A 13,810-nucleotide genomic window follows, 5' to 3' on the forward strand; every position below is an offset into this window, starting at 1 on the left:
CCGGTTTTCTCTCATTTCTTCTCATATTCTTCTTCTGAAAAAGGTGACAGATAATTCAAAAACGTAAGGTCTGACAGCACAGGGTAATGATGATTCTGGTTCACCTCAGCACAAACAGCAGGAGAAACACTCCAGACTCAAATCTGATTCTCGACCTTCAAAAACATGCTGAGGTTGGAAACCTCGACCCCCCCGTGATCAACCGAACCCGCTGAGGTAAACAGGATGAAATGAAAGTATGATTTCAGGGCATCAGATCCTTTTTTCTCCCTCCGGGAAGAGGAAAGAAAAAACGAGAACTACAGCTCAGAGGACCCGCTCCTGGCAAACCCTCAAAGCGCTTACAGGGCCCAATAAATCTCCATCGCAGCCGCTTGTCACTGATAAGGTCAAGGTTATTAAAAGTGCTGAATATATCATGAATAAAACAACGGTGGCTAGCAGCAGAGTAAAGCTCATATACACCACAGCACTCCCAGATTCCTGCTGTGATTCACTGTCCTGGAGCTGCTGGAGTTTTATCTACTTCACGTCTGTGTTGAGACGCTCAGCAGGCGCCTCTGTGCAGGCCTCTGTTTGAGCTCTAGGTGGCAGTGGTGGTTAGAACAATGAGAACATAGGAGCCGTCAGGGAGGGAACGGCCTGACCGAGCAGCCGCGGCTCTGATTGGGTTTATCGCAGCTCTGAACTCGGGGATTAATTGAAGCGTACGCAGAGGTTCTTTGTGACTGGCGTTGGTAGCTCTATCTCTGTAACGGAAGCGATGCCGTCCCGGTGGAGGAGGGCTCAGCCCTGTGAGAGGTGGAGGGGGGCTTGTCAGGAGGAGGGCAGGAGCGATGAGGAGGCGAGCAGGCGGCAGCAGGCTTTGAGAGCTTCGAGAGACTCACCTCTGGTCGGACGGGTTCTCCAGAGACTCGGGACTTAAAGGGAGCAGGAGGGGAGGGAGGGAGGGGGGAGAAGGTCAACGGCATGCAGTGTGAGCGCCAAGGCGAGAGAGAGGGAGGAGGGACGGGGAGGAAAGACGCTGTGAGCCCATCAGGGCCGCTCACAGAGGCCTGGTTCAGACCCAGAGCTGCGAAAAGCATAACTTATCTGCCCCCGCCGGAGTATCGACCGCGTCAACAGTCGATAACAAGGGTTGTGTGATCAGAGGAAGTGTGTAGCTCAGCCCTGCTAACACTACAACCGTGAAAGGAGGTTCTCAGGGGAACCCGCTCAGGATCAGGACGCATGACTAATGCACCAAAATGCCTCGAGATGGAGCATTTTTTTCAACACAGGAGCCAAGATTAAGGCCATTCACAGTCCGCCAGGGCTGCCAACGCTGCCATGCAACAAATATCAGATTATGCATCTATTGACGTCCATCAGAGGAGGCAAAAGTACTCACTAAGTCCAAAAAAAGACTGATTGTAAAAGTATATATTAACAAAAATGATCCCCTAAAACAAGAATGAATGATCTTTTGTAAGAGCCATATGCCCACTGGTACAAACACCTCTTAACTTCTGTTATTATGATACCATGACACCAGTGGCTTAACCATGAGCATCGACAAAGATCATGATCCAGCTTGTAGTTCTGAGAAAAAAAGATTTGATTAATTTATAAATCTGACAGTAATCTGGTTTGACTTCATACGAAATGTGAATCAAACTGTTAACTCATTTTAGAGGGATCTAATCAAAGTCTGAAGAAAGTAAAAAGGAGAACAGTTCAGGCGCATTGAGATGCCGTCCAACATAATTCTAATTTATCATTAAAGGAAACAACTTCTATGTCTATATCTTGATGAAAAATTGGCTGACTCGACAAATATTTCCCAGGATGCTTTTCGCCTTCATTTTTTTTTTTTTGTACAATAAATCATGCTAAATAATTTCTTAGTGGCCGATATTTCATATTAAGTAATCATACAGCTGGGGATCCACAAGTACGCGGAATACAATAAACGTATTAACTGAAAATTAAAGTTCGTACGGCAGGTTATGACCGTGAGAACATATGGTGAGTTTAGAGCCAAACATGTGAGAGCTGGCAGCTCTGGAGTTCACGCCATAGAAAAAGAAGCTTTAAGTCGTTGTCCAATTATCGAACAGCTCCTTTATATTTATGGCTGTGCACGCTACAGTGCAGCGGCAATTACCTTCTGTCTCCAGATGAAAGTGGCGAATGAGAAAAATCGGGCGGCTGCTAAAAAATGGGGTCAAGCGCCCTATCAGTTGAGAGTCACGGCCAGATATTATTTGTCAGAGAAATAATGGGGCCCGCACCAATCGACCAGATACAGGGGTGAAGGCGCGGTGATCAAAGGGTGCTGTAAATAGCAGCGGAAACATTAACCCAAGGTGAGAGTTTGACATTTTGGCCTTTCTTCGTCATTTAATAGCCTCCGGGGGATTTTATTCATTTCCTTCACAAAACTGGAATCACGCTGAATTGATTGGCGTGCCTTCAGAGCGCCGCGCCGAGGGTCTGCTCCGCTTAGACTGCGGCTCGCCGCGGCTCTCGCCAAACGTGACATCCATTAAACTTTTGACAGTCTGGCTCCGAGGACCACTGTCCCCTCCTGCTAAGTGAGATTGATGCCCACGGCGAGACTCTGCCGAGAGATCTCAATTGGAGGTCTAATCTACAAAGGGGGAGACAAATCTGTGATTAACATGTCACAGCCTTTCTGTACAGCCGACGCTGTAATTATTCACAATTACAGTTAGAGATCTGGCAAAAGGGAGACGACAGAAGCCCTGGCATGGGCCCGGGACTCTGGGCCCATTCCAGTCGGCTTAATTCGACTTGAATTCTGCTTCGCTGCTTTGTGGGACTTTTTAAAAAGAAGTTACTTACCGAGCTAATGAGCAGGAAGAAAAACCCTTAATAACTAAGTCATGACCGAGGGTTTTCCCCAGCAGAAACTCCACAGGCACCGCAAACTAGGTTAAGGGGTATTTAGTATATCCTCCTCCTGCAGAATTTCAAGGGTTCTCATTCATTTCTCACATAACACTTAATGCCGTTGGGTGTAAAGTGCACGGCAGTTTGTTTTGTTTATGAAGCAGTCATCACCATGCATAAAATACTGCACATTCTCAGAACAGCAATTCAGTTTCTCTGAGGGCTGAGCACAATGCTTATCATGCACACAGTCATGCTTTCCTTTTCAGTGCTGGAAAGAAAAGAAATGATCTAATGACTCTGCAAGAGGTGTCTCAAATAATGAAATCTGTCAAAAGAAATGATGGATATGGCGCTGGAAATGTAAAATCCAACTTAAAGCTGTAAAGACGGTTCCAGTGTGGAAATCAGGAGAGGAAGCTGAATGTGTTTGAATCTCTTCATTTGGGTTAACTATCAAAACATGGAGGTTTTTTTTCTGGGCTTGCTGTTAGTTGGGCTTGATTTGAAACTGGGCTGTCACCCAGCTGGAGAGTCTACTTACTCTGGGATCTCATTGGTCAGTTGGCTTGAGTGGAAAGGAGAGACAGTGAAGGACATCCATGTGAGACAGAGACACGTGAGAGACAGGACGAGAAGCAGAGCGCCGACACAGACCAAGTAACAAAGACGAAGACGCAGACACACACACACACACAGCGGAGTCGGAGAGAGTCCCGCGGCCAGTTGTTTTCAGAGTGTGTCTCTCCACGGGAGTGTGATGATCCCGGCTTTCACACCTCCCAGTGTTTGTGTAAAGAGCTGCGAGACGGAGATACGAAGCCGTATGCTTCCAGTCTCAGGTTCATCACGCAAACATTTTTTGTTTACGCCAACCTGGAGGCGCGCTCTGAACAGCCTTTGAGATGGGCGGAGGGTAAAAACGTCTCAGACGTGACTTTCTTCTCTCTCCCCCCACGTATAATCCAGAAGCAGTTAGAGAATTACGTCATCGGGGAGCGAGAAACCGCAGGCGACACATCTGTGGGAGATGAAAAATGGCCGCCCGCCACATTGGAAATAGGATAAGAGGTGAAATCGCGTGTGCTTATTGTCCAGCATCAGTGTGAGCCGAGATGAAGACCACTGAGTGAAGCGAGCGCGCTCAGGGCAACGCTGCGATTGTTAACCGTCTCGCTAATTAGTAAAATCCTGTCAAAAGTGAAGCCGAGCTTCCACAGACAGGAAGACGGCGCGGTGGATGAGCTATCAGCCGAGCGCCCAGTTCACCCTGAAGCCGCAGCACTGATGATAACATCAACACCGCCATCGCAGCTCAGCAAGGCGGGAGATGGAGGGACGCAGGCGTTATTTGGCTAATAGCTGCTCCAATGGACGTGCTAGATGGAGCTGAATAAATGGCCACGTTCCGCTTGTCCTCTCCCTTACCTCTTCGTGACGCCGTTGTGGTACTCGATGAAGGTGCGCCCGTCAAAAGCGACGGCCTCGGTCTCTCCGGCGGACTTCTCGTAGATGGCTGGAGGAGGAGGAGGAGGAGGAGGAGGAGAGGAAGAGGATGAGCTCACACCAATCAATAAGAGCGAGGCTTCGGTTATCGAGGCTGAAGTCAATGGACTGAGAACAAATGTGGAAGGAGGGGGGGAGCGCCGCCGCGTTTGTAGTTTTAATTAACGTGAAAGGGACGGCCGGCCACACGTGCAAGGTTAATGGCAGCAGCAGCGACTTGAGAATGTAGGACGGATCGGGCCGGAGCGAGCGCACGTCTGGAGGAGCAGCACGCCGATGATGAAAGGGATGTGCAACTCCTCCATGTCATGAATATTCAATTGACACATTTCATCATTTTCATAACTACTGCATTAGTTTGAAATCAATACATAATGGCGCCGACATAAAAGACACTCCATGTCTCGCATTGGCATTATTATCTTTCACAGGCACAGCACAATGGAATGGAAGGTCTTGTGAGCTGGAAGAAAAAAAGTCATCTTCTACTTTCCATTGAGGCAAGCCAAGAACAAACTGCGTTACATAAAGCGTCGCTGATTTTAATCCCACTCAAACTACGCTTTAATAGCAGCCAAAATGCTATGTATCCTCCCAGAGTCCAGCTGGATCATCTTAGAGGAGGAAAGAGAACGGTTTGTGCAGTTTACGGTGATTCAGCTGTCCACTGCCACGACAAGGTGATCTCCACCCAGTGTTAGCCAGCTCCGTTAGCCAGCAGCTCACGCAAAAAGACGCGCCGCCCTGCTCCCTCACATCGCAACATTCCACCGGCTTCAACACATACATGTCTTCTGTGGTTCACTGACTTTCAGAAGGACAAAGAAGAATCTGTGGACTGGAAGAAACTGCAGGGGTGAAACTCACTGTTCTGACAGTGACCTCCGGAGAAACCGCCGAGGCAGACGCATTCGTACGTGTCCAGCTGGGGGTTGCAGCGCCCGCCGTTGTGGCACGGCTCCTGGGAGCAGGGATGACCCTGGAACATGGCCACGTTGATGGATCGCAGCGCGTTCTCTTCCTTGAGGACGTGCGTTCCCATCAGAATGATCTGGAAGCATGAAATACGGAGACTGAAACGGACTGGTTTTGTATTAACGCGGCAGATTGGTGTGTGAATCACACACACTTCAGCCATCAAGAGATAATATGAAACACACCATTTATTAAACCAAACTAATCATACTTCATTACATACATTCCATTCCATTACATGCTCAGGGACCCACAGTGGTGATCTATCACAGCTAGTTGTTACTTAACATAAATGTACAGCATCACTATTTGCAAACTGAGACACAGACACGTATTTAAAACCAACGGCAGTGTACAAGCTGCTTCAAATTGTTTAAAGATTTTCAATGGCACCTCATTATCGGATCACGGTGGCAGTGGAGCAGATTGTCTTCGAAGGCTGACGTCCCTGTATGTCATGTGAGACGCCGCCGCTGGTGCGTGAGTGTGTGTGTGTGTATGTGTGTGTGTGTGTGTGTGTGTGTGTGACATATCATGTAAAGCGGTCAAGCAGCAAAATGCACCCATCCAGTAAAAGTCCGTTTACAACAAATCACTTCCAAAAAGCAGTTCTTCTGTACCTGTGTTCGCCGTGACCTTTTATAAAGTACTAGCATTGACAATAAATCTCACAATAAGCCTCCACTGTTTGTTTAATTGCTTTGTTGTTAAAGTCTTTTTTTTTTCTCTTGAGCAAAACACTTGCAAATGATCTTTTATTACCACCGCTGACTGTAATCTCAAAGAAAACATCCATTCAAAGGGCCTCGTGTTTTTCTGCTGAACGATCATTAAACCTAATTATTGCAACACAACAAATAAGTGTGTCCACTGATGCTGTAGATTTGGTTCAACATGTCTCTCTGAACAGGCAGCAGACACCGGAGCGGCGCCTCGGATAACAGCGGCTGATACGACATACGTGTTAAACACTACATCAAACTGGGAAAACATACCGTCCTCCTCATAATTAACTATTCCCCACAGGCCGGTGAGACAAGCGCCACATTTAGCTTTTGATTTGCCTGAAACTGTCAAGGGAAAGTTTGCAGAGGAGAACTGATGACAAGTTTGTGCAAACAGTAACATCCTGCCTTTGTTCTCCAGATTTATTTTTGGCTCTGCGAGATGAGGTTCTTTTTTTTTTTTTTTTAATTTTTTTTTTTTGCTGGAAAGTGAAGAGGAAAAAAACTGGAAAGCTGTCAGGGAAAAGATCTGAGAAAAGCAAAATGGAGGGACTTCAAAATGCACATTCTATTATTAGTGCATGCTAATCCAAATGAGCACAGCCACTGCTCGTCACACGAGCTTATAATGGAAAACTACTAATGTCAGGGTCTGTAGCATGACAGCCGGACGACCGCGAACTCATCATCCGACTCCGCCACTGCGGCGTCTCCGGATGCGGAGGCCCCGCGAGTCATTAAAATAACACACAGAATCCACAAGCAGAACTAATGAGACACGACTCCTTTAAGAAAAGAGAGGCTTTGTAAACATTTACCTTTTGGATTGTTCCCCTGAAGCCATCTGTGAGCGCAGCCACTCTCGCCAGCCGGCTGTAGTCGGGAGCTCCGCCGACAAAGAGAGACTCTTTCAGGTTAAGGTCTACGTGCAGGTTCTGATGAGACAGGACACACACAGGTTTCAGCCGTGCACAAAATATCCCACTTCATCTCTCCCTCCGGAGTTTTCCCTTCACTTCAGATTTTGCGAGCGCTTTACCGTGGTGAGTGCAGCGCCGTGTTTGCGTCCAGGGAGCCTGAATTAACTTGAGATATTAAAAGAGTGAGACTGATACTAATATGCCACATCTGCAGGTGTGTCACAGCCAGACAGATCGTTCCATTAGAACAGGAGGAGATTTATCCACGCTGCAGCTCGCAGAAACCTTAACTGCACTTTCTTGCCGTCCTTCCACACCGATACACTTGATACATTACAACATAATTGATTTCTCTGTCTCTCAGAGAGAGTGGTCAATTATCCCCTATCTGAGCGTCATAAAAGGAGACGACAAAGGGAAATCGGGAGCAGGCTGGACCTGAGATATGGATGCTTCTTTACAGACATCTCTAATGAACGGCTGATTATAAGCACCGACCTTTCAAACAGTTGAGTGTGGAGACACATTAATTGCATTTTACTTGAGCAGGAGACGGCTATGAAATTCGATTCTCTCCACCAAACCTTTGGGACAATTGCCTTGCATTAGCAAGGTGCCGCGTCTCCTTCTTTTGCACCGACGAGCCGGCCCACTTCAGAAGGAAGGAATTAATGATCTTTATTTTATGTAGGCCAGTAATTGCCAAAGGGGTAAAGTGGAGTTAATTGCTGGAAAAATGATGGAAAGGGCCAAATAAACAGGCTTTGTGCAGGCGGGCTGGCGTCGGCCGGGCTTTTATTTAGGAGGGGATTTGGAGTGTGCAGGAGGCAGCGGCGCTCCGCTTGGAGCCCGGGGGCTGTGCACTGCACCTTGAGCTGCTTCCAGCAGAGACGGGGCAGAAAAACCTCGGCCAGAGCGGCTGGACTCGGCGGACGCCCATGCCTTTAGGCCTTTGCCAACAGTCGTCAGTAACTCTCATGCAAAGTCAGGAACCTGCGTCTCTTCAAGTATACATCACTGATCTGCAGCACTCAACCTACTCTGCAGGTCAGGGGAAAAGGATGCCTTCACGCTTGTGTTTTAGCCCAGTGTCCTTTGTGTTTCAATTTAAACATCATTTCAGGCGGAATGCTGGATGCTTCTGTAACATTATGCCACTGAATGCGGAGCTAAATGCACTTGTGTGGTTCTGGAGGTGGTGTTTTCTACCGGCTGAGAGTCCACAAAAGCTTCAGGAAGTAAAAACAAGTTCAAAACAATCTCAACAATCCTCCAGCTGAACAGACCATACGCATGAGGAGGTGGCGGAGGTTTGATGAACGTGGTGGAAATGAACCTGAGCTTTTAAACCCAGGGCCAATGAAGTTCTGCGTGCAATTCTAAATGAGTCAATGTATTTTTGGAAGAGTCGTTGCGTATTGATGCATGGCTGATATGAAGGAAACAGATGAGCACACTGTGAAAGTCTGAAGTCTGGAGTTGAGGACTGAAAGGAAACAGCCAGACTGTGACACTCGGTGCACTCAGTGCATAATCTGATCTATGATCACATTGAAACCCCTCCATTCACTTCATGGTGAGGGTAAATCAGGAGGATTTAACATTATTACCACTCTTCTGACATACTGGTCGGAGATACAGGGTTTTTGTGACACTTCAAATGAGTGTTTCTCTAACATGAACACACAGTTTAACACAGCATAAAACATGGAGAAGATTTATCTGGAAGATGTTCTTGAAAGAATCTATACGGTACCTTCAAGTTTAGAATGTCAAAAATGAATAATGTAAAAAAAAGAGAGAATTAATTATACTCAATTTCAACCAGAATGTGGACACATCTAGATAAATGTATTGATCCAGCCACAGTGATGTCCCTCCTGACGATGTGCTACGTGCGGTTTTCTGAAACTGGAACGACCATCCTCATAAACGGGACTCTTCTATGAATCTACAGTGAGATTTCATGCGATGAAATGGCGGATCATGTTCAGGTTGTTCTGCTCAGGCAGGTGACAATCTGCACCCACTGAATGGAGATGGCCGAGTCACTCCTCAGTGTTCGTGACGTAACGATGAGTGAGTAGGTGGCTGAGTGAGCGAGTGAGCGAGTGAGCGAGTGAGTGAGATTCTAAAAGATTCTTCCCGTGTGCAAAAGGAAGTGAGAGCAGATGACAAAAGAACAGCCCGGCTTGGCTTCGCACCTCACCGTCTCCTACGGTGAGTCTCTGCTCGCCTCCCCGGTCTTCGCTCGCACTTCTCGACAGGCACGCCGCGCTGGCGTGAGATCGTCGCCTACGCCGTATTAATGAAGACGCTCCTTTGTTGCTAAAAACAATGGCCTCGGCGATAAGATGACGGCCTCTTTTTTCCTCCTTCCCACACCCTTCCCTCCCCCACAGCAGATGGACCGAGGTGAAAGCCAAGCCGTGTTCTTTAAGAGCATCTCTTCTCCTGTTTTCTGTGTAACTGTGTGTGTGTGTGTGTGTGTGTGTGTGTGTGTGTGTGTGTGTGTATGAGCTCATGAGCACGTTTTAAGCTGCCCTTGGCCGGCTGTGGCATGGAGAGATGGGGGTGAGAGGACGCAGTGAAACATGGGCTACGGTGTGAGCCGGGACTCGTCTCATTACCTTGCGTGATTTCTTATATCCAGACAGCACATCATAGAGAAGGGAAGAGAATAGGGAGGAAGAGAGTTATTAGGGGAGTTCTACTGAAGGTGTCTGTGTACAAAGACGCATGCAGAGCAAGTGCAGAAGCTCATTCGTTCACATTAAAGCCCACATGCACACGTATCCACTGTACACAAGTGTCAGAGCATTAAAAAAAAGAGCTGTCGGCAGCACAGACGAGGGCGACAGGCATATGAAATAAGAACAGGAGAAACGTGAAGACGCTCCAGCGTCTCCATACGGCCTCAGAGCGTGAGAATGCGTACGCTTAACGCAAATAAGACGGGCTGAGTCTAAGAGGGCCATGCATGAAGCAGATGGTGCCATTAGGGGGAAGATGAAAAGAAAAAAGAAAACTTCATGGAGGGAAAGCGAGCGGTGCCACTTAACCCAACCTCATTTACAGACTGCTGCCATTCAATCAGAGATGACACTGATCTTTATTTCTCCTGTCTGGACCTTTGAAACTTTGAGGCTGATTATCTCGGGGGCCTGAGCCGTCTTTGATGTGAAGATCACTCCCTGTATGTGTCCGTACATGTTCCTGCATATGCTATGGGTTTCTCCTTCCCTTAACGCCGGAGGAGGAGAGAATCAGCAGAGGTCCGTACAGGACGGAGCCTCGGCTCATCGCCACCGTCCACGCCATCTCGGCTCTCCCTTCCTCCTCGCGCCTTCAATAAGATTTTCTGCCTCTATTGCACGAGTAAAACACAATTACCATACGGACGATGGGAGGCTGCGCAGGACGACGACTGAGCGGCGAGAGGAAGATGATGGAGTTGACAGAGAGCATGTTCCTAATCACAAATTACACTGTTGGATATAATTGGATGACTTACAGGCTTATCAAACTATCACATCGCCCTCATTTGAGAGCATGTACCTGCTTTATTGGTCCCGGCGCCGGGCTTAAGAGTTTCATTACGCTCATCTCGCCGCTGCTATCGCCCTCATCTTCCCAGACACCTCCTCAAACGCTGAATTAAAAAAGCTGACTATATACCAGCGCTGAAGGCTGCTTTTCCATATGCAGCACTTTTATTTTTTTACAAGTCGTTAAAAACAAAGAAAATACCAAATAAGGAAAGCTTTTTCAGGGTTCCTTCTTGCCTTCACACGTCTGGAGATGACTGCCTACTTTCAGTTAAACATGATGGCAACAACCACGCAGACAGTTCTGCAGAGTTAACCCTCCTCAGCAGCTGCAGCGCGGTCGGAGCTCGGGCAGGAAAAGGAGTAAACACGGGCAGGACGCAGAGCGAACGTAAGCCTGGACAGCCTCGCATGCTGGAAGGAGCCTGTTCCGCCTGCTGTCTTACCGGGGCCTCTCCTCGGACCGGGTCCTTCTTGTTCACCATGATCTCTCCCTTGCGGTTGGAGCGCTCCAGGTTGATCGTGTTCCACACGTGGAGCTGGATCGGTTCCTTGCTCCTGAAACATTCCAGAAGAGGCTCGATGTCAGCTCACTGCCAGCGCCGTTTAATCCGCAGCATCGTCAGACTGGGATTGTTGTGCTTCTCTCCTCTTCATACTTGTAGCTCTTGAGTTTCTCTTTCGGTCAGCCTGCTCTGAGTTCATTATCCTGGTTTACGTACTTTATATTTGTCACAACACCATGAGTGAGAAGTGTGTGGCAGCTGCTTACACCCCTCTGTGTTATCTGAGGTGTGTTCAATGACTCGATAATAAAGTGAGAGTTCTAAGTTCTGCAGCGAAGTCTCAGATATCTATTCATCACCCACCATGCCAGCGCTACGGTATGAAAGCTATTTTCACAGCATGTTTTGCTCGTACAGATCCTTTGATGTGTCTAAATCTGTTGATTGATTTTCATATGAAAAACACTTTTTTAAATATTTTTTCTCAACTCTTATTTTTGTTGATGTGGTTTCAGTTTCTTTGTTTTTTTTTTAATACATCTGTTGCATTATTTAGCCAGCCTTTCGTTAGACACAAACCTGCCATCAAAGCTTTAAGAGGATGGCTACTACGTATCAGATCACTTATGTCCTAAAAGCTTTTTAAAAGCTTTTGAAATGCACCATCTGACTGATATTCAGTTGCATGTTTGATGGTAGAAGGACTGAGCTTTGGGGAAAAAACACTGATATTGCCTTCTCTTGTATTCGGGGCTACTTAGCAGGGAAATTATTTCAAAAGGAATACATAGCTTTTTTTTCCCCCCTATAAAAAAAGTGTGAAACTAGTTCATCTGAGAGATTCTCGTAAGTGTTTGACCTGATGGTCGCTGGTCCCTTTCCAAGGTCGTAGCGGAACTCCAGGACGCCCTCGTTCAGGGACAGAGAGATGAAGTCTCCTCTCCCGTCCGACTTCTGGCCGTTGTAGAAGATCAGGCCGTTGGAGTCGTTGGCCATGAGGACCACGGTCATGCTGAGCTTCTGGCTGCAGGCGGAACGCAAGATGAAGACAATTAGTGCATGCAGGAGTGGCGCTGCTAAACGCTGAAGAGAGGATGTGCGTTCACTTTTTTTTTTTTTTTCATTCTTTATGGAAATCATGTAGAGATACCTCATAGTTTACATGCTAAACCCAGGATTACGGTATGTGTGTGAGCCTCATTGTGGATTCAGTTCAGGCTTGCAGACAGCAGTCCCGCCTTGGGCAGAGAACAAGCTGAGTCTGTGAAAACTACATGATAACCGGCGCTGGGTAATTCATACGAGGCTGTGCTGTGTGGGGCTCACGCTGAGATCCCGCTCTTACCGCAGATCGTGCCCGTAGAGATGCAGCCCCTTCAGCTCCAGGTAGGAGTCCCCGCTGAACTGTGGCATGTAAGCCCCGCTCCGCTCCGCCACTGCACAGACAAAGACACTCCGCTGAACCTCAGGTCGCCGCTTGTTTTTGGGTTTTTTTTTATGTTGCTGACAGAATTGAAATTCAAGGGTAGCAGGAACATCTTGGAGGGACCTGTCAGCATTATGGAGAGAGATGGATTTGTGTTTTTATAGCCTCTGGGATTAAGACTTTCTCTTGACTGAAAATCAAACAAAAAAAAAAAAAATTGGAAAAAAAAACCTTATGTCAGACTGATTACACAGCCCGCCACTGTATAACAAAGAACCTTTGGAGACGTGCAGACTTTAACACCACAGCTGGGACCTATGAAATAATGCAGCCATTGTAGTGTGGCAGGTCTTTTTAGGAATTCATGTTTTTGTGACGGGTCTGTGTCTGGCTGTCCCGTCTCTGGCTGTCTTCAGTGATTAGGACCGGCACTCTGCCATCCTTCTAACAAGTGACTTGACACTAAAAATCATCCAAACGTCACCCAGGGGGATGTATTTAAAGACTTGCTTGCAAAAAACTAGCATCTCTCAGACATGCTGGAGGCTCACGCATGTGAACGCACACACACACACACACACAAACTAACACACATCCCGATCTACATAGCCAGCGAGGAAGCTTTTATTTGTAATTGGCTGGGATTAGCTGTGTCGAGTAAGGATGGAAAGGCAGAAGGAGATGAGAAAGCTAATTAGCTATTGTGCAGAAGACTGCTAATGATGATGGCACGCAGCATGGAGAAGAGCGGAAAACAGTCCTGCACGTACATCCTGGAACCGTGCACTGAGCTGAACTCCATTAGAGTGACGGAGACGCTGAGAAAGGAGTTTCTTTTACTGCGGCGTGGAGGGCTTTTCTCTTTCTTACACACTGCTCGGACTGAAAGCCTGGTGATCAATAAGTCGGCGGAGTTTGAGGCATGAGAATGAGCCGAGTGACCGAGAGCTGCCACACGACATCTGGGCGCCTGAGCTCACCACCGAGAAAAGTTACGCTGAAGTTTTCACAGTCGGTTCTTGTTTTCAGAGCTACAGAAACATTTTCATATTCTAAACAAGGGATGCCAAAAATAAGGCCCACGGGCCGGAACCAGCCTGCACGAGGCTCCAACCCGGCCGGCCAAACCACCGAGCAAACTGCATAAGTTTTAAAGAAAATATTGATTTGTTTTCAAGCAGACACAACACGGCATTGAAACCAAGCCGAGATATCAGTGATGAAAGATAGAAAGCCAGCCTCAAAGCCGTGTTGGCAAGGCGAGTCTGGAAAATCGTGCCTAATGCAACAGATAGAGAAGTTTTATGGA

At 47.4% G+C, this 13,810-nt stretch overlaps 1 protein-coding gene across 5 annotated transcripts in view; it reads right to left on the minus strand.

The window, feature by feature from the left end:
* Positions 1-13,810, minus strand: part of agrn (agrin) — a 303,236-nt gene that overhangs the window by 11,118 nt on the left and 278,308 nt on the right. For 3 of the 5 annotated variants that reach the window (XM_030119411.1, XM_030119410.1, XM_030119412.1), the window contains 6 exons: positions 12,421-12,511; positions 11,935-12,099; positions 11,016-11,127; positions 6,920-7,036; positions 5,269-5,452; positions 4,324-4,411 (listed from right to left, as the gene is read on the minus strand). In XM_030119411.1, coding sequence (XP_029975271.1) covers positions 4,324-4,411; positions 5,269-5,452; positions 6,920-7,036; positions 11,016-11,127; positions 11,935-12,099; positions 12,421-12,511 — 757 coding nt within the window. Of the gene's footprint in view, positions 1-887; positions 921-3,439; positions 3,464-4,323; positions 4,412-5,268; positions 5,453-6,919; positions 7,037-9,651; positions 9,664-11,015; positions 11,128-11,934; positions 12,100-12,420; positions 12,512-13,810 lie in introns of all 5 variants that reach the window. The other 2 variants (XM_030119408.1, XM_030119409.1) reach the window with 2 other exon arrangements.

The sequence above is a fragment of the Salarias fasciatus genome, chromosome 20 (assembly GCF_902148845.1).
Source record: "Salarias fasciatus chromosome 20, fSalaFa1.1, whole genome shotgun sequence".
NCBI lineage: Eukaryota > Metazoa > Chordata > Actinopteri > Blenniiformes > Blenniidae > Salarias > Salarias fasciatus.